At 45.4% G+C, this 21,625-nt stretch overlaps 1 protein-coding gene and 1 pseudogene across 2 annotated transcripts in view; both read left to right on the top strand.

Annotated features, from left to right (window-relative positions):
- Positions 1-3,502, top strand: part of LOC139262906 (keratinocyte-associated transmembrane protein 2-like) — a 49,307-nt gene extending 45,805 nt beyond the window's left edge. For both annotated transcript variants that reach the window (XM_070878185.1, XM_070878187.1), the window contains exon 3: positions 1,399-3,502. In XM_070878185.1, the coding sequence (XP_070734286.1) occupies positions 1,399-1,533 (135 nt within the window). In that variant the 3' untranslated portion in view covers positions 1,534-3,502. The remainder of the gene's footprint in view (positions 1-1,398) is intronic.
- Positions 1-21,625, top strand: part of LOC139262442 (sialic acid-binding Ig-like lectin 12) — a 239,010-nt pseudogene that overhangs the window by 90,457 nt on the left and 126,928 nt on the right.

The raw sequence follows: 21,625 nt of genomic DNA, 5'->3' as shown, positions 1-21,625 counted from the left end.
GCCTTGTAAATGTCTGCTGTGTCATCCAGGGCGGGTGGCACAGTTTAATGTCTTTTTATGTTCAGATAAACTCAAAAAGTTAGATTTCATAGGGCCACTGCCCACCAGAATCTTTGCAGTGACTACTGCGGTGACTGCCCTATAAGGAAAAGCTTCTCCCCATTTTGTAATGAGATCTAATCAAAGTTCCTGCCTGCATAATTTAAAGAGAACTGATTCATTTCTTCTGAGATAGAATTGCTTCACACATTGTTGAACCACTCCCTGATGCATTGTACAATACCCCTGCAACTCCTGTTGCTATAACAAAAAGTCGACAGTAGAAATTCATCTGCAATAAACTGATCCATTAAAAAAAAACAGTACACTTGTTTTGCAGGCACAAGAGATGACCTTCCTGGAGGTCAATGGTTCTAAAACTACTGGTATGTGTTGGGTGGTTATGAAGTGGCTCATCCACTCATCCCACTGCCTTTGGCAAGCTGCTTTAGATTTATGTTACTGAAGGCAGTGCTACCTTTGGGGGTATGGCCGGGTTGCCTCTGACAGCAAGACTGTAATTTCCTTTTATATTGGCTTGCCTTATTCCAGAGTTGTTGGCAACCTAGCAATATAATACGCGTTTGATATTAAAAGCTCTGAAATCAAATTGAAATAACGAAGTATTTTATGGTAATTAAATGGAACACTCACTGATGAGTTGATGAAAGTAGAGTTTACCTCACTAGTGAATGGAACCTGTGATGCTTGCAAGTGTTTTGGGGGCTTCATTATTTATAGTTAAACTTCACTTTAAGCAACTTATTGTGAATGCAAAGGTTTAGGATCTTGAGTTTATGAGTAAATTAGTTAATTTTGTCCTGTGAATTCATAGATGTTGATTCCCAGAGTTCTCTTTTTGCCCTGTCCTACCAAATTTTCTCCCTTCCTCTCGAATGTGATGACGCGTCACAGGGTACAGTTTCACAGGCATGGGTTAGACTTGCCTACCTTTATCTAAATGGTTATTCATGTGAACCCAGACAGTAAATGCTGCATGGCTATTCTCCCACGGGAATCTCATAGCTGAACTCGATCATGTCCTCATTCAACAGCTGCATTTTCCACTGTGGAAGATTTGTGAAAAGCCAGTGAATATCTTTTTTTTTCTTTTGTGATGTAATGACTTAGGCTAAAGCTGCCTTTTTTCTCTTCTCTCTAAAATATGGAAAATATGTATTTAAAAGATTAACCATAATTATTCTGTGTTTTATATTATATTTTTGCCTGACCCTTTCGATCCATTGTAATGAAAATGCTGCTGTAAATCAATATTTATACTTCCAGGATTACCTCCTTTATTTTAATGAGGTCTACTTGCCAACCTTTGATAATTATGTTTATTTCTCTCCTTTTTAGATTTACATTCTATTAGTTCAAAGCAGACGATGGAAGGATAGTCTGTGCTCAAGAACAATTGAATACCAACGGTTGGACCAAAACATACATGATGCCATGCCATCACTTAAGATTACAAAGGACTATATTTTCTAAATGCATTACTTCCAACTTTATATAAAAAAAAAGTCAGTGCAGTTGCAATCCTTTCAGTTTGTTTAAAAAAAAACTTTTGCTGATGGAACAATGCAAACTTAAACAAAAAAAAATAATGTTAGCATAAAAAATCTTCACAACTTTAAAAAAAAAAGTCAAATCCCAAAATAACTTTGCTAATCTTCAAGAACACGCTTTCTAAAAAGAATAGCTTCTAAAATGGTTCTCTGAATCATTGGAGGGAAACTTTAACCCCACAAAATGGGTGGGCTGGGGTTGGGTGGGAGGTCAAAGTGTTAAAAATTTTAATCTTGACCCCAACCCGTCTTCATCCTAACCTGCCCACTTCCAGTTTTAACGGAGACAGGACAGGGGGCAGGTAACCAACCGATCAGCTCCCAGGAAGCAGGTTGGTACTTTAAATATTATAATAAGGCTGCATGCCTCATTTTGAAGCTCCATTTTAAATTTAACTCTGGCTGGCCGGGTTTCCCAGGCCTCGACCAGCCAGCTAAAGGAAGGTGAGGACTGCTCAATCCAGGAGTTAAGTGCCTTTCCAACCTCACCAACCCCCCTCCTCCCCCAGTCTTCCGAACCCCCCCCCACCCAACAGTCCCCAGCCCTCCAATCTCTCTCTCCCTCCCTCCCTCTGTGTGGCCTGGTGCCACAAGCCTACCCATCCAACAGCCAATTAGCCTCTCCATCTGGCTGGCTGTGGGCGGGAAACCGAGAGGCAAAATGTTAATCAGGCCCTGTCATTAACATCATCAGGGCCTGAGGGAAACCTGTTCTCCTGGATTTCCTGACCGTATTTCTGCCCCCATCTCCAAGTTAAAATTACGGCCATTGTACCTGTTACTGCATCAAAAATTGCTTTTGATAGTGGCTGCTACGATCAGAATGGTCAGGAAAAACAATCTACCTTAAATTGCTGGCAAATGAATCATATCTGAACAATATTTCAAATGAAATCTTTTGTTTTTTCAAAATGCAAGTTGAGTGTTTAATACTTTTTCTTTAACTAAAGTGTCTGAAAACTGGACAGCTGACTGTCACCAGCTAGCTTAACCGAATTTTATACATGACTAATATTCACATCCAATTCAGTTTCCTAAAAAGAAATACAATGGGCAAAAGATACATTCCTATTTTAGTAATAGGCAACTAATTGTTTCGTAAACAATCTTTTCTTAAAAGTTCCAACCAAAATTGGTACATAGTTATGAAAAGTGATGACAATTATTCTTTGGGTGTCCTATCACGATTTGTCTTAATACCTTTCGCTATTAAAATATTGCCTGTAGTGTTAAATGGTACTTGAGCCAAAACCAGGGTAAAATATATAAACTACCTGCAGCCTTAGCAAAATGCCTCAACTTTAAAATGTCTATTTCGCCCGTCCCCTCATTATCCCATATGAAAAACATTTTTATTAGATTTTTATATTATTAGCAGCACGGTATTTTATTTGCAATATTCCGTATTCTCTCTTAAATTGTGTACTTTACTTTTAGTTTACCAGGATTTTTTTTTGTATAGATACAAGCTTCAACGTAAGAGATATGAACTGGTTAACTGTTTAGTACATTATCTGTTCGGTTCAAAAATCTTTTACTGAAAATAGTTTCTGAAATAGGCTTCTATTACCTGAGTGACAATGCAAGTTTTCTTTTAGAATAATTACGATTCAGTTAACTAAACCTGCATTTAAGAAATTGTCAAACTCTTGATGTAAGACCATCAAGGCAGTAAAATTGGTTGGCTTGCATTTATTCCAATGGGTGAATCAGCATGGCAGATGAAAGTTGCTGAAGTGCTTAGTCTGCTTTGATCAGTGTTTACATGTACATTTGATCTTTGATGTTTGTGAAAAGCATTGCAAAAGGAGCACAATGTATCATAAAATGTTGAAATATGGTAGAAATGTTGTTCTTCACTTCTGTATGTTTTAATAAAGTTTCTGAATTAATACTGTGATTTGTGTTACTTTAACACTTTGTACATTTATTAAAGAAGCAATTCAGTGTCCCATCAAGAAATTAGATCCTAGATCTGAGAGCTAGGGTGGGATTACAGATTGCATGGATTTTTAAAATTAGTTCTTGGCATGTAGGCGTCGCTGGCAAGGCCAGCATTTATTGCCCATCCCTAACTGCCCTTGAGAAGGTGGTGGTGAGCCGCCGCCTTGAACCGCTGCAATCCCTGTGGTGAAGATACTCCCACAGTGCTGTTAGGGAGAGAGTTCCAGGATTTTGACCAGCAACGATGAAGGATCAGCGATATATTTCCAAATCAGGATTGTGTGTAACTTTGAGGGGAACTTGCAGTGTTCCCATGCATCTGCTTCTTTTGTCCTAGGTGGTAGAGGTCGCGGGGTGTTGTTGAAGAAGCCTTGGCAAGTTGCTGCAGTGCGTTTTGCAGATGGTACACTGCAGCCATGGTGTGCCGGTGGTGGCAGGAATGAATGTTTAAGGTGGTGGATGAGGTGCTGATCAAGCGGGCTGCTTTATCCTGGATGGTGTCGAGCTTCTTGAGTGTTGTTGGAACTGCACTCATCCAAGCAAGTGGAGAGTATTCCATCACACTCCTTACTTGTGCCTTGTAGATGATGGAAAGACTTTGGGGAGTCAAGAGGTGAGACACTCGCTGCAGAATACCCAGCCTTTTCTGGCTCTTGTCACAGTATTTATGTGGCTGGTCGAGTTAAATTTCTGGTCAATGGTGACCCCCAGGGTGTTAATGGTGAATTTGACGATGGTAATGCCGTTGAATGTCAAGGGGTGGTGGTTAGATTCTTGTTGGAGATAGTCATTCCCTGGCACTTATGTGGCGTGGATATTACTTGTCACTTATCATCCCAAGCCTGAATGTTGTCCAGGCCTTGCTGCATGCGGGCATGGACTGCTTCATTATCTGAGGAGTTGAGAACGGAACTGAACACTACAATTATCGGTGAACATCCCCACTTCTGACCTTATGATGGAGGGGAGGTCATTGATGAAGCAGCTGAAGATGGTTGGGCCTAGGACACTGCACTGAGGAACTCCTGCAGCGATGTCCTGGGGCTGAGATGATTGATCTCCAACAACCACCAACATCTTCCTATAACTCCACCTAGTGGAGAGTTTTCCCCCTGATTCCCATTGACTTTGTAAGGGGGTTAAAAAATACAGGCAGATGGTCACCAGAGTGGGCACTGAAGGTAGTGAATTGATTTGACACGTAAAATGGTCCAGATTAAAAGGGCTCTCAGTATTAGGAGGTTGTGAGGAGTCAGAAGTTCCTCCACCTCAAGGTAGCGATTGTAAGATATCGCCTATTGACAGATTGTATGTAAAACTCGCTTATAAATGGCCGTATAACATAAAATGAAAACTTTAGATGTTCAAGACTTTGAGGGAACGGCATAGAATCAGGCTAAAGGGAGTAGCTTTGCTTGCGTGCTTATCTTTTAAAGAATGCAGAACTAGCTGAGAAACCAGGGCAAGGTTAACACTGTAGAACAACACATTCCAAAAGGCTGAGTACGGCCCCACATGCTATGGGAGATGGAGAGGTTGCGAAACCACTCAGCAGCTAGTCTGCTAAGGGTAAAGGAATCAATGTAGCTCCGTCGATCAGTTGTAAGCCAACCGGTAGTCGGGAACTAGTGTTAACAGGCCACCATGCCTTGAAAACTGTATAACTGTGTGTAGAACCCTGTTCATTGAAGATTTGTTCCTAGGCGGCTAGTTGTAGAACGCTTCCCCTGCATATGCTTGAATAATGATGATCGGAGTATTGAAACAAGGTTTCATCTGAGTGATTCCGTGGTCGCTATACGGGCTGGTGTCGATTTCTTATCTCAGGGAATCCACCTTGAAGAGAAGTCTTTTTACCCCAACAACTTCAATTTTACTAGTGCTTGATGCTACTGCCGCTCAAATGCTGCCTTGATGTCAAGAGCAGTCACTCTCAGCTCACTTCTAGAATGTAACTCTTTTGTCCATGTTTAGACCAAGGCTGTAATGAGGTCTGGAGCCGAGTGATCTTGGCGGAACCCAAACTGAGCTTCAGTGAACAGGTTATTGGTGAATTAGATGCGGTGCATCCGTGAAACTGAGAGCTACGTGGATAGCACGTTTCTAGAGGTGGTCACTCCGCAGCTTAAGAGTGTGCAGGCAGATGCGGATTGGGTGATCGGCGGACAGAAGAGGAGGACTAGACTGGTAATGTAGGAGTCCCCTGAGTCCATCTCACTCTCCAACCGGTATTCTGTTCTGAGTACCGGTGAGGCCGATGGTGGCTCTGGGGAGTGCAGCCAGAGCCAAATCCATGGCACCATAGGTGGCTCAGCTGCGGGGGGGGGGGGGGGGGGAGGAGGAAGAAAAATGGAAGAGCTATAGTGGTAGAGGATTCAATAGTCAGGGGAGCAGATAGGAGTTTTTGCGGCCGCAGATGTGACTCCAGGATGGTATGTTGCCTCCCTGGTACCAAAGTCAAGGATGTCACTGAGCGGCTGCAGGGCATTCTGGGGGGAGAGGGTGAACAGCCAGAGGTCGTGGACCATATCTGGACCAATGACATAGGTAGAAAGAGGGATGAAGTCCTGCAGGCAGAGTTTAAGGAGCTAGGAGTGAGATTAAAAAGCAGGACCTCGTGGGTAGTAATTTCTGGATTACACCTAGTGCCACAAGCTAGTGAGTACAGAAACAGGAGGATAGAGTAGATGAATACGTGGGTGGAGAGATGGTGCAGGCAAGAGGACTTTAGTTTCCTGAGGCATTAGGACCGCTTCTGGGGGAGGTGGGACCTGTGCAAGCTGGACGGGTTGCACCTCAACAGAGCAGGGACCAATATCCTCGCAGGGGGGGGTTTGCTAGTGCTGTTGGGGAAGGTTTAAACTAGCTTGGCAGGGGGATGGGAACCTGAAAATAGATTCAGTAGGGAGGGGAGTAAAGCTGGAATTAGAAAGCAAAAATAAAGAAAATGAGTTTGAAGGAGAGGAAACAGGCAGGAAAAGGGTTTTTAAAAAAAACTAATTTAAAGGCTCTTTGTCTAAATGCACGCAGCATTCGTAACAAAATAGATGAGTTGACGGCACAAATAGATACAAATGGGTATGATCTGATAGCCATTACTGAGACGTGGTTGCAAGGAGACCAGAACTGGGAACTAAATATTATGGGGTATTTTACAATCCGGAAGGACAGACAGAAAGGAAAAGAAGGTAGGTTAGCTCTATTGATAAAGGATGGAATCACTGCAGTAGTAAGAAACTATATTGGCTCAAATGATCAGGATGTTGAAACAGTTTGGGTGGAGATAAGGAATAATAAGGGGGAAAAGTCACTGGTGGGCGTAGTCCTCCTAACAGTCACAACTCTGTTGGTTGGAGTATAAACCAGGAAATCGTGGGGGCTTGTAAAAAGGGAACAGCAATAATTATGGGTGATTTTAACCACCATATTGTTTGGACAAATCAAATTGGTCAGGGTGGCCTTGAGGAAGAGTGCATAAGGTCCCTTGTAACAGAACCAACCAGGGGACAGGGTATCTTAGATCTGGTCCTGTTTAATGAGACAGGACTAAAAAACAATCTCCTAGTAAAGGATCCCCTTGGAATGAGTGATCATAGCATTGTTATATTTCAAATTCAGATGGAGGGTGAGAAAGTTGGATCTCAAACCAGCGTACTAAGCTTAAATAAAGGAGACTACAAAGGTATGAGGGCAGAGTTGGCTAAAGTAGACAGGGCAATTAGAGTAAAGTGCAGGACAGTTGAACAGTGGCGTACATTTAAGGAGATATTTCACAACTCTCAAGAAAAATATATTCCAATGAGGAGGAAAGGGTGTAAAAGAAAAGATAGCCATCTGTGGCTAACTAATGAAATAAACGATGGTATCCAATTAAAAACAAGGGCATACAAAGTGGCCAAAATTAGTGGGAGGACAGAAGACTGGGAAGCTTTTAAAAGCCAGCAAAAAATGACTCAAAAAATGAATAAAAAAGGGAAGATAGACTATGAAAGTAAACTAGCGCAAAATATAAAAACACACACCAAGAGTTTCTATAGGTATAGAAAAAGGAAAAGAGTGGCTAAAGTAAATGTTGGTCCCATAGAAGACAAGACCGGGGAATTAATAATAGGAAACATGGAGATGGCAGAAATTCTGAACAAATATTTTGTATCAGTCTTTATGGTAGACTGATACACTAACAATATCCCAACAGTGGATAGTCAAGGGGCTATAGGGTGGGGGGGGGGGGGGGAGGAACTTAACACAATCACAATCACTAAGGAGGTGGTACTCAGTAAGATAATGGGATTAAAGGCAGATAAATCCCCTGGACTTGATGGCTTGCATCCTCGGGTCTTAAGAGAAGTAGCGGCAGGAATTGTGGATGCATTGGTTGTAATTTACCAAAATTCCCTGGATTCTGGGGAGGTCCCAGCAGATTGGAAAACTGCAAATGTAATGCCTCTATTTAAAAAAGGAGGAAGACAAAAAGCAGGAAACTATAAACCAGTTAGCCTAACATCTGTGGTTGGGAAAATGTTGGAGTCCATTATTAAAGGAGCAGTAGCAGGACATTTGGAAACGCATAATTCGGTCAGGCAGAGTCAGCATGGATTTATGAAGGGGAAGTCATGTTTGACAAATTTGCTGGAACTCTGAGGATGTAATGAGTAGGATAAAAGGAAACCAGTGGATGTGGTGTATTTGGACTTCCAGAAGGCATTTGACAAGGTGCCACATAAAAGGTTACTGCACAAGATGGAAGTTCACGGGGTTGGGGGTAATATATTAGCATGGATAGAGGATTGGTTAACTTACAGAAAAGAGAGTCAGGATAAATGGTTCATTCTCGGGTTGGCAATCAGTAACTAGTAGGGTGCCGCAGGGATCAGTGCTGGGACCCCACCTATTTACAATCTATATTAATGACTTGGAAGAAAGGACTGAGTGTAACGTAGCCAAGTTTGCTGATGATACAAAGATTGGAGGAACAGCAATGTGCGAGGAGGACATAAAAAATCTGCAAAAGGACATAGACAGGCTAAGTGAGTGGCCAAAAATTTGGCAGATGGAGTATAATGTTGGAAAGTGTGAGGTTATGCATTTTGGCAGAAAAAAATTAAAGAGTAAGTTATTATTTAAATGGAGAAAAATTGCAAAGTGCTGCAGTACAGCGGAACCTGGGGGTACATGTGCATGAAACACAAAAGGTTAGTATGCAGGTACAGCAAGTGATCAGGAAGGCCAATGGAATATTTGGCCTTTATTGCAAAGGGGATGGAGTATAAAGGCAGGGAAGACTTACTACAGTTATACAGGGTATTGGTGAGGCCACACCTGGAATACTGCGTGCAGTTCTGGTTTCCATATTTACAAAAGGATATGCTTGCTTTGGAGGCAGTTCAGAGAAGGTTCACTAGGTTGATTCTGGAGATGAGCGGGTTGACTTATGAGGAAAGGTTAAGTAGGTTGGGCCTCTACTCATTGGAATTCAGAAGAATGAGAGATGATCTTATCGAAACGTATAAGGTTATGAGGGGGCTTGACAAGGTGGATGCAGAGAGGATATTTCCACTGACGGGGGAGACTAGAACTAGAGGGCATAATCTTAGAATAAGGGGCCGCTCATTTAAAACAGATGAGGATGAATTTCTTCTCTCAGAGGGTTGTAAATCTGGAATTTGCTGCCTCAGAAAGCTGTGGAAGCTGGGTCATTGAATAACTTGAAGATAGAGATCGACAGTTTCTTAACTGATAAGGGAATAAAGGGTTATGGGGAGCGGGCAGGGAAGTGGACCTGAGTCCATGATCAGATCAGCCATAATTGTATTAAATGGCAGAGCAGGCTCAAGGGGCCGTATGGCCTACTCCTGCTCCTATTTCTTGTGTTCTTATGTTCTTAAGTGCGGCTTGATAGCACTGTGGTTGACAACTTCCATCACTTTGCTGATGATTGAGAGTAGACTGATGGGCGATAATTGGCTGGATTGGATTTGTCCTGCTTTTGTGGACAGGTATACCTGGGCAGTTTTCCACATTGTCGGTTAGACGCCAGTGTTGTAGATGTACTGGGATAGCTTGGCTAGAGGCGCGGCTCGTTCAGGAACGCAAGTCTTCAGCACGACAGCCGGGAATGTTGTCGGGGCCTATAGCCTTTGCTCAATCCAGTACGCTCAGCCATTTCTTGATGTCACATGGAGTGAATTGAATTGACTGAAGACTGGCTTCTGTGATGGTGTGGATGTCAGGAGGAGGCCGATATGGATCATCGACTCGGCACTTCTAGCTGAAGATGGTTGCAAATGCTTCAGGCTTGTGTTTTGCACTCGTGTGCTGGGCTCTGCCATCATTGAGGATGGAGATATTCATGGAGCCTTCTACTCCTGTTCGTTGTTTAATTGTCCATCACCATGACTGAATGTGGCGGGACTGCAGAGCTTTGATCTGATCCTTTGATTGTGGGATCGCTTAGCTCTGCCTATAGCAGGCATGTAGTCCTGTGTTGCAGCTTCCTCATTTTGGCACCTCATTTTTGGGTACGTCTGGTGCTGTTCCTGGCATGCTCTTCTGCACTCCTCATTGAACCAGCATTGGTCCCCTGGCTTAGTGGTAATAATAGACTGAGGGATATGCTGGGCCCTGAGGTTACAATTTGTGGTGGAGTATAATTCTGCTGCTGCTGCTGACCCACAGCGCCTCATAGATGTTGCTAGATCAGTTACTAGATCCCACAATCAAAGGATCAGATCAAAGCTCTGCAGTCCTGCCACATTCAGTCATGGTGATGGACAATTAAACAACAAACAGGAGTAGAAGGCTCCATGAATATCAGTTTTGTGCTGCTAGATCAGTTTTGAATCTATCCCATTTAGCACTGTGGTACTGCCACACAACACGAAGGAGGGTGTCCTCAGTGTGAAGATGGGTGTTCGTGCGGTAGCTACTGCTATCAATGCTGTCCTGGACAGATACATCTGCAACAGTTAGATTGGTGAGGACAAGGTCAAATAGGTTTTTCCCTCGTGTTGGTTCTCTCACCACCTGCAACAGATCCAGTATGTCCTTCAGGACTCGGCGAGCTTGGTCAGTAGTGGTGCTACCGAGCCACTCTTGGTGTGGATATTGAAGTTCTCCTGCCCAGAGTACATTCTGCACCCTTGCTACCCTCAGTGCTTCTTCCATGGAGGAGTACTGATTCATCAGCTGAGTGAAGGTGGTAGGTGGTAATTAGCAGGAGATTTCCTTGCCCATGATCGACCTTAAGCCATGAGACTTCATGGGATCCGGAGTCAAAGTTGAGGACTCCCAGGGCCACTCCCTCCTGACTGTATGCCACTTTCCCTCCACCTCTGGTGGAACTGTCCTGTCGGTGGGCCAGCACATACCCAGGGATAGTGATGGAGGAGTCTGGGACATATGATTCTGAGAGTATGACTATGTCAGGCTGTTGCTTGATTAGTCTGTGGGACAGTTCTCCTAATTTTGACAAAAGTCCCCAGATGTTAGTGAGGAGGACTTTGCAGGGTTGACTGGACTGGGTGTGCCATTGTCGTGCCTGAAGCCCGTGCCGAGGTTGATGCTGGGCGGTCCGTCTGGTTTTATTATGGTTTTCTGTAGCAGTTTGTTACAACTGAGATTTGTGATTGGGAAAGTACAACATTTGTTCAACACACCAGTGGGATTTGTTTTGGATTGGTCTAAAGATCCAGCAGACACGATAGGCCAAATGACGCTTCCCGTACTGTAAGCTTCTATGGATTTAGGTTACTCCATGATGTACCATTGGCTCTCACACTTTATTTTCCTTAAGCTGTCCCTTTCCTTGCACCCAACAGTTGACATAGAAGTTATATTAATTACTGATTTGGATTTATTTTCTTACTGTTTCTTTACTTGCAAGGGAGATAAACTGTGCTGGAGACAGTCCATAAGGCTTATCTACAGTGTAAAAGGAATAATTTATGAGTAAAGACAAGAAACTTGGGCTTTTTAACCTTGATGGCTAATGAAAAGTGATCTTTTTGTAAATGGTATGGAAAAAGTAAATCTAAAAAATTGTTTCAAAATAAATTGAGAGCAGGATGAGGGACCACAAGTACAAAGGCAAATTTAAGACACAAGGATTGCTCATTCCAGTGAGGAGGAAAGGATGTAAGAGAAAAGAGGGCCATCCGTGGCTAACTAAAGAAATAAAGGACGTATCCAATTAAAAACCAAAGGCATACAAAGTGGCCAAAACTAGTGGGAAGACAGAAGGCTGGGAAGCTTTTAAAAGCCAGCAAAGAATGACTAAAAAAATGAATAAAAAAGGGAAGATAGATTATGAAAGTAAACTAGCACAAAATATAAAAACAGATAGCAAGAGTTTCTATAGGTATAGAAAAAGGAAAAGAGTGACTAAAGTAAATGTTGGTCCCTTAGAGGACGAAACCGGGGAATTAGTAATGGGGAACATGGAAATGGCAAGAACTCTGAACAAATATTTTTTATCAGTCTTTACGGTAGAGGACACTAACAATATCCCAACAGTGAATAGTCAAGGGGCTATAGGGGGAGGAACTTAACACAATCACAATCACTAAGGAGTTGGTACTCAGTAAGATAATAGGACTAAAGGCAGATAAATCCCCTGGACCTGATGGCTTGCATCCTAGGGTCTTAAGAGAAGTAGCAGCAGGAATTGTGGATGCATTGGTTGTAATTTACCAAAGATTTCCTGGATTCTGGAGAGGTCCCAGCAGATTGGAAAACTGCAAATGTAATGCCCCTATTTAAAAAAGGAGGAAGACAAAAAGCGGGAAACTATAGACCAGTTAGCCTAACATCTGTGGTTGGGAAAATGTTGGAGTCCATTATTAAAGAAGTAGTAGCAGGACATTTGGAAAAGCAAAATTCGGTCAGGCAGAGTCAGCATGGATTTATGAAGGGGAAATCATGTTTGACAAATTTGCTGGAATTCTTTGAGGATGTAACAAACAGGGTGGATAAAGGGGAACCAGTGGATGTGGTGTATTTGGACTTCCAGAAGGTATTTGACAAGGTGCCACATAAAAGGTTACTGCACAAGATAAAAGTTCATGGGGTTGGGGATAATATATTAGCATGGATGGAGGATTGGTTAATGAACAGAAAACAAAGAGTTGGGATAAATGGTTCATTCTCTGATTGGCAATCAGTAACTAGTAGGGTGCTGCAGGGATCAGTGCTGGGACTCCAACTATTTACAATCTATATTAACAACTTGGAAGAAGGGACTGAGTGTAACGTAGCCAAGTCTGCTGATGATACAAAGATGGGAGGAAAAACAATGTGTGAGGAGGACATAAAAAATCTGCAAAAGGACATAGGCAGGCTAAGTGAATGGGCAAAAATTTGGCAGATGGAGCATAATGTTGGAAAGTGAGGTCATGCACTTTGGCAGAAAAAAATCAAAGAGCAAGTTATTATTTAAATGAAAAATGATTGCAAATTGCTGCAGTACAGCGGGACCTGGGGGTACTTGTGCATGAAACACAAAAGGATAGTATGCAGGTACAGCAAGTGATCAGAAAGGCCAATGGAATCTTGGCCTTTATTGCAAAGGGGATGGAGTGTAAAAGCAGGGAAGTCTTGCTGCAGCTATACAGGGTATTGGTGAGGCCACACCTGGAATACAGCTTGCAGTTTTGGTTTCCATATTTACAAAAGGATATGCTTTGGAGGCAGTTCAGAGAAGATTCACTAGGTTAATTCCAGAGATGAGGTGGTTGACTTTTGAGGAAAGGTTGAGTAGGTTGGGCCTCTACTCATTGGAATTCAGAAGAATGAGGGGTGATCTTATAGAAAGGGATGCGATTATGAGCGGGATTGACAAGGTGGATGCAGAGAGGATGTTTCCACTGATGGGGGAGACTAGAACGAGAGGGCATAATCTTAGAATAATGGGCCGCCCATTTAAAACAGAGATGAGGAGAAACTTCTTATCTCAGAGAGTTGTAAATCTGTGGAATTTGCTGCGTCAGAGAGCTGTGGAAGCTGCGACATTGAATAAATTTAAGACAGAAATAGACAGTTTCTTAAACGATAAGGGGCTAAGGGGTTATGGGGAGTGGGCAGGGAAGTGGAGCTGAGTCCATGATCAGATCTGCCATGATCTTATTGAATGGCGGAGCAGGCTCGAGGGTCCGTATGGCCTACTTCTGTTCCTATTTGTTCTTATGTAATACATGTAATGGACCGCTGGATATAGCAGTAAAGCAAAGCCCTGAAACTATTGAAGAACCAATTGAGTGCTGCAATGGGAGGACGTTTCCAGATGGATGGACTGCAAGGCCTTCCTCATCTACAATTATCTTGTGTATATCACTCCACTGCTCTTCATATATGGTCACTTAACTTCCACAAAGCTCAAGAGAAAATGTATATATTTTTTAAATTATAAATATATATAAATAGAATCACTAATGTTACTTGTCTAATACTTGGGATTTATTCACCTTGTGCCACCGGTTTGTTTTCTGAATACCATTGGGTCTGCTATACATCTTTTATAAATGTACCTTTAGGCTTTGACATTTTTCTTCCCACCCCACTTCTTTCCATTTGCTCCTTACTATCTCTGCCAGGGAAGCAGCCTGGATTTCCAAACTGGATTTACTAAGGATAACGTGGGGTCGCTGGCCATCCAGGCTCTGATTTGGCGAGCTGTCATGGGCGAACCTGTGGACTCAAAGGCATTGATTGCCATGAATATCTCACAGTCCTGTTCATCAGACCCTTCCGTGGTCGCCAGGGGTAGCCTGCTGAGCGCATCGGCACAATTGTCTGTGCCTGGTCTGTGTCTTATGGTATAGTTGTAGGACGCCAGCATGAGTGCCCACCGTTGAATTCGCGCCGAGGCGTTGGTGTTTATTGCCTTGCTTTCAGATAGGAGGGACGTGAGGGACTTGTGGTTGGTTTCTAATGCGAACTTGGCCCCGAAAAGGTATTGGTGCATCTTTTTGACACCGTACACGCATGCGAGCGCCTCCTTCTGTACCATTCCATACCCGCGCTCCGCCCGCGAAAGTGACCTGGAAGCATAAGCACGATTGACATGTTGCAAAACGCACCCAACCCCATACGCTGACGCATCGCATGTGAGAACTAGCTTTTTACCTGGGTCAAAGAAAGTCAAAACATTGTTGGAACACAGAAGGTTGCATGCTTATTGAAGGCGCGTTCCTGGGCGTGCACCCAAAACCAATCGCACCCCTTTCTGAGTAGCACGTGAAGAGGCCCCAGCAGCGTCCTTAAGTTCTGCATAAAGTTCCAAAGCAATTGAGTAGCCCGAGAAAGGCGCGCAGTTCTGAGACATTCCGGGACCTGGGTGCCAGGCGAATTGCTTCTGTTTTGGACTCTGTTGGGCGGATTCCATCAGCGGCAATCCTTCTGCCCAAAAATTCAACCTCGGGTGCGAGAAACAGGCACTTAGATTTCTTGACTCGTAGGCCTACCCGATCCAACCGCTTTAGTACTTCCTCCAAATTATGGAGATGGGAGTCGGTGTCCCTGCCCGTGATAAGTATGTCGTCTTGAAATACAACCGTCCCCGGGATGGACTTGAGCAGATTCTCCATGTTGCGCTGGGATATGGCAGCTGCCGACCTGATGCCGAATGGGCATCGATTATACATGAAAAGGCCTCGATGTGTGTTGATGGTGGTGAGTAGCTTGGATTCCTCGGTCAATTCTTGCGTCATATACGCAGATGTGAGGCCTAGTTTTGAGAAAAGTTTACCTCCAGCCAATGTGGCAAATAAGTCCTCTGCTCTGGGCAGCGGGTACTGGTCCTGTAGGGAGACTGTTTATGGTGGATTTGTAGTCCCCACAGATTCGTACAGATCCATCAGGCTTCATGACTGGGACGATGGGACTTGCCCAGTCGCTAAATTCCACAGGTGATATAATTCCTTCCCGCAGAAGCCTGTCGAGTTCGTGTTCAATCTTTTCCCTCATTACATAGGGTACAGCTCTGGCCGTGTGATGGACCGGTCCAGCATCCTGTGTGATGTAGATTTTGACTTTGGCCCCTTTGAAAGTGCCCACACCTGGCTGAAAGAGATGTTCAAATTGCTTTATAATTGTTGAGCAGGGGGTCCGTTCCTCTAATCCCATTTCGAGTTTAGTTTTGCCAGCCAGCTTCTCCCCAGCAGTGCTGGGGGGGTTTCCGGGGAATATCCACAGGGGAAGTCGGTTCACTGTCCCTTTGTGTGTGACAGAGAGCATGGCGCTGACAAGGACTGGTACGATTTCTTTGGTATAGGTCCTTAGTGTGGTGTCGACGCTTGTGAGTTTTGGTCTATCTCTTTTATGCGGCCACAGTTGTTCAAATTGTTGAGCGCCCATGAGAGATTGACTAACTCCCGTATCCAGCTCCATGTCGACAGATATCCCGTTGAGTAGGACCCTCATCATTATAGGAGGCGTCCTGTTGTAGGAGCAGTGGCCATTGATCGTGTTGACCCGCTGTACACCGGTGTCCTGGGTACTGTCTGTCATGTATTCAACCAGCATTGTAACCCATGTATAATCTGACCTAAGTTGTCCACTGTGAGAACACTGACCACTCGGTGATGAACTTGTGGGAGACACTCCTAACCTAGACCTTCAGATATAAAAGGGGAAGCTCCACCCACTTCCTTCACTTGAGTGCTATGAAATAAAGGACAGGCCACAGACTGACCTTCTCTCAAGCATGGGCCTCGTGTGCATTTATACTGTATAGTAAGGACGTATCAATGTCGACAAGAAACTGGGATTTAAACCACGCGAGCATGGCCACTAGCAGAACAGATGAGAGGTACTGTGTTAAGGAATGGTTGGGACAGAGCTTCAACATCGTTAAACCAGCACACAGTTCTCCAGGCAGACAAGGGCAGTCGGGCATGCCCCAACATGTAGTCGAACCCAGAGGGGGAGTTCGACAGAGACAATGGCAAGCTGAACGGCAATTCACGCCATTGCAAGGGACAATGCGGCCAGTAATGGGGCCATCAACACCTGTTAATGGCGCACACAAGGGCAATAACAGGGGCAGTCATGGACGATCGACTGGCAAGGGACCTTTTGTTTCAAAATGCAGCTCATGCTGGAGGCGTGGAGGCACACAATCAGCCGGAGTTTGCAGAGGGGAGCAAAATACCTGCAGAAAATGCAGAAATGAACGCTGGGGGAAATCGCTGGAAGCTGAAGTTCAGCGAGTTCATGTGGAGCACATATATAGTTCATACACCAGGACACCACCAATAATGATGAAAGTGCTCCTCAATGGCATCCCAGTATCAATAGAGCTAGACAGGGGGGCCAGCCAGTCCCTGATGGGTATGAAACAATTCGAAAAGTGGGTGTCCAAGGCCAGGAGGCCAAAATTATCGCCGATTGACGCACAGCTACGGACTTACACAAAGCAGATCGTTCCGGTGCTAGGCAGCGCCACGGTAGTCGTGACCCACAAAGATTCGGAGAACAGGTTGCCACTCTGGATTGTCCCAGGGGACAGTCCTGCACTACTGCGGAGGAGTTGGCTTGCTGTCATGAACTGGAAATGGGGCGATGTCAATGCAATTTCCTCTGTGGAGCGAGTATCACAGATCCTGGACAAATTTGACTCATTATTTCAACCGGCATTGGCACTTCCATGGGGGCCAAGGTAGTGATTCACATAAACCCGGACGCCAGGCCAGTACACCACAAGGCCAGAGCGGTGCCGTACGTGATGCGGGAAAAGATAGAATGCGAATTGGACCGCCTGCTGAGGGAAGGCATCATCTCGCCAGTCGAATTCAGTGACTGGGCGAGCCCGATTGTGCCGGTGCTCAACGCGGATGGGTCGGTCAGGATATGTGGCGATTACAAGGCCACCATCAATCGGGTGTCACTCCAAGACCAGTACCCGCTACCGAGAGCGGAGGACCTCTTTGCGACGCTATTCGGTGGCAAACTTTTTTCAAAATTGGACCTGACCTCAGCTTACATGACCCAGGAGCTGGCGAGTGAGTCGAAGAAGCTGACCACCATCACGACACACAAGGGGTTGTTTGAGTACAACAGATGTCCGTTCGGGATTCGCTCGGCCGCCGCGATCTTCCAACGAAATATGGAAAGCCTCCTCAAGTCGATTCCAGGGACAGTGGTTTTTCAGGACGACATCCTCATTACGGGTTACGATACTGAAGAACACCTCTACAACCTGGAGGAGGTGCTCCGCAGACTGAACCAGGTAGGGCTGCGACTGAAAAAGGCAAAGTGTGTCTTCCTAGCTCCAGAGATAGAATTCCTGGGGATGAGGGTAGTAGCAGACGGGATCAGCCCTACTATGTCCAAGACGGAAGCGATCCAGAGAGCACCCAGACCCCGTAACATGACGGAGCTGCGTTTATTCCTGGGGCTCCTGAACTATTTTGGTAACATTCTTCCCAAATTGAGCACGCTGCTAGAGCCGCTACATGTGCTCCTACGCAAAGGTCGCGTATGGGTCTGGGGGGACAGCCAGGAAAGGGCTTTGAATAGAGCACACAATTTGTTATGTTCCAACAATCTGTTAACACTATATGACCCATGTAAGAAACTTGTGTTAACGTGCGATGCGTCGTCCTATGGTGTCGGGTTGTGTTGCAGCATGTCAATGCCAAGGGTCAGTTACAGCCGGTAGCTTATGCCTCCAGAAGTCTGTCCCAGGCAGAAAGGGGCTACGGGATGGTAGAAAAGGAGGCGCTCGCATGTGTATATGTGGTAAAGAAAATGCACCAATACTTGTTTGGCAGGAAATTTGAGCTGGAGACAGATCACAAACCCCTAACGTCCCTTTTGGCCGACAACTAGGCCATAAATGCAAACGCATCGGCCCGCATACAGAGGTGGGCACTCACGTTAGCTGCCTATGACTACACAATTCGGCACAGACTGGGCACCGAAAACTGCGCCGATGCACTCAGCAGGCTCCCACTAACCACCACTGAGGGGGTTACCGAGCATGCTGCTGAGATGATCATGGCTGTTGAAGCTTTCGGAAGCGAAGGCTCACCCGTGACAGCCCATCAGATTAAAGTCTGAACAAATAGAGACCCGCTATTGTCTCTGGTCAAGAAATGTGTCCTGAATGGGGACTGGGCAGCGACGTACAGGGCATGCCCTGAGAAATTTAACCCATTTCACAGGCGCAAGGATGAACTCTTGATTCAGGCCGATTGCCTACTGTGGGGAAACCGCGTAGTCATGCCCCAGATGGGCAGAGAGATGTTCATCAGAGAACTCAACAATGAGCACCTGGGCATTGTCACGATGAAGGCAATTGCCAGGTCACACGTATACCTTACCACCAGGGGTGCATTTCCAAGAGACAGGTATAGAAGGACAGGTCTCAGGCAAGTGCAGCATTCCAGAGCTGTGAAATAAAGGTGCAGGTCCAGAGTGACCTTGACTTCACTACATGCCTCGTGAGAATCTGTACTGAGGGGACAGGACTTTACAGTGGTGACGAGTTACGGGATTACAGAATCCACAGAATGGTGAACAACGGATCAGATGAAAATTACAATGCTGGAGACAATTGGGAGGACTTTATAGAAAGGCTCCAGCAAAGCTTTGTAACCAAAGACTGGTTAGGAGACGACAAAGCAGACAAAAGAAGAGACCATCTCTTGACCAGCTGTGGCTCGAAAACATACACTTTAATGAAGGATCTGCTGGCACCCGAGAACCCAGCAAGCAAGTCGTTTGAAGAATTGAGCACACTGGTGAGAGACCACCTGAAGCCAGCGAGCAGCCTACACATGGCCAGACACAGGTTCTACAACTACAGACGCTGTGTGGGCCAGAGCATATCCGACTTCGTGGCAGAACTTCGGAGGTTGGCTAGTTTATGTGAGTTCTCCGATGAACTGAGGAGAGAAATGCTGAGAGACTTTTTCATTGAAGGAATAGGCCATGCAGGCATATTCCGAAAGCTCATAGAGACCAAGAACCTGACTTTAGAGGCAGCAGCACTGGTTGCACAGACATTCTTGGTAGGGGAAGAAGAAACGAGGTTGATTTACAATGCAGGTACGACAACTAACGAAATATCGGAACAAGAAGTTCACAGCATTAAACAAGCTGCTATCCCCACACAAAGACAAAATCGGGAGAACAGGCTCTCGACAGCAGGCAGTGGCGCCAGAAGCCATCAAGGGCCACAGGAACGGCCGTTCACACCTCATCAACCCACAATGCGAGCAATCAACTACAAATTGAGAAAAGCTCAAGAGAGATCAGCCAGACACAGCTCATTCTTTGGGAACAATGGAAGCAGTCTGTGCTGAAGGTGTGGGGGTGGGCACTCGTCAAGAGGATGTCGATTTCAGCAGGCTGTTTGCAGGAACTGTGAATATACAGGGCATTTGCCCCGCATATGCAAGAAAACGGCAGCTCGGCTGGTATACGAATCGGATGGGTCGGAAAGCGGACCAGAAGACGGTGGGGACAGTACCCAGGACACCAATGTACAGCGGGTCAACACGATCAATGGCCGCTGCTCCTACAACAGGATGCCTCCTATAATGATGAGGGTCCTACTCAACGGGATACCTGTCAACATGGAGCTGGATACGGGAGCGAGTCAATCTCTCATGAGCGCTCAACAATTTGAACAACTGTGGCCGCATAAAAGAGACAGACCAAAACTCACAAGGGTCGACACCAAACTAAGGACCGATACCAAAGAAATCGTACCAGTCCTCGGCTAGCGCCATGCTCTTTGTCACAGACAAAGGGAATGTGAACCGACTTCCCCTGTGGATTGTCCCCGGAGACCCCCCAGCACTGCTGGGGAGAAGCTGGCTGGCAAAACTAAACTGGAAATGGGATGATGTCCATGCCATGCCATGCCATGCTCAACAGTTATAAAGCGATTTGAACATCTCTTTCAGCCAGGTGTGGGTACTTTCAAAGGGACCAAAGTCAAAATCTACATCACACAGGATGCTACACCGGTCCATCACAAGGCCAGAGCTGTACCCTATGTGATGAGGGAAATGATTGAACATGAACTAGACAGGCTTCTGCGGGAAGGAATTATATCACCTGTGGAATTTAGCGACTGGGCAAGTCCCATCGTCCCAGTCATGAAGCCTGATGGATCCATACGAATCTGTGGGGACTACAAATCTACCATAAACAGAGTCTCCCTACAGGACCAGTACCCACTGCCCAGAGCGGAGGACTTATTTGCCACATTGGCTGGAGGTAAACTTTTCTCAAAATTAGACCTCACATCTGCGTATATGACGCAAGAATTGACCGAGGAATCCAAGCTACTCACCACCATCAACACACATCGAGGCCTTTTCATGTACAATCGATGCCCATTCGGCATCAGGTCGGCAGCTGCCATATTCCAGCGCAACATGGAGAATCTGCTCAAGTCCATCCCGGGGACGGTTGTCTTTCAAGACGACATACTTATCACGGGCAGGGACACCGACTTCCATCTCCGTAATTTGGAGGAAGTACTAAAGCGGTTGGATTGGGTAGGCCTACGAGTCAAGAAATCCAAGTGCCTATTTCTCACACCCGAGGTTGAAGTTTTTGGCAGAAGGATTGCCGCTGATGGAATCCGCCCAACAGAGTCCAAAACAGAAGCAAGTCGCCTGGCACCCAGACCCCGGAATGTCTCAGAACTGCGTGCCTCTCTCGGGCTACTCAATTACTTTGGGAACTTTACGCAGAACTTAAGGACGCTGCTGGAGCCTCTCCACGTGCTACTCAGAAAGGGGAGCGATTGGTTTTGGGGGGACGCCCAGGAACGCGCCTTCAATAAGGCACGCAACCTTCTGTGTTCCAACAGTGTTTTGACTTTCTTTGATCCAGGTAAAAAGCTAGTTCTCAGATGTGATGCATCAGCGTATGGGGTCGGGTGCGTTTTACAACATGTCAATAGTGCGAGCAAATTACAACCCATAGCTTATGCATTCAGGTCACTTTCGCGGGCGGAGCGCGGGTACGGAATGGTAGAGAATGAGGCGTTCGCGTGCGTGTACGGTGTCAAAAAGATGCACCAATACCTTTTCGGGGCCAAGTTCGCGTTAAAAACG

The sequence above is a fragment of the Pristiophorus japonicus genome, chromosome 4, assembly GCF_044704955.1.
Source record: "Pristiophorus japonicus isolate sPriJap1 chromosome 4, sPriJap1.hap1, whole genome shotgun sequence".
NCBI lineage: Eukaryota > Metazoa > Chordata > Chondrichthyes > Pristiophoridae > Pristiophorus > Pristiophorus japonicus.
This window is presented reverse-complemented; position numbering and strand designations above follow the sequence as displayed.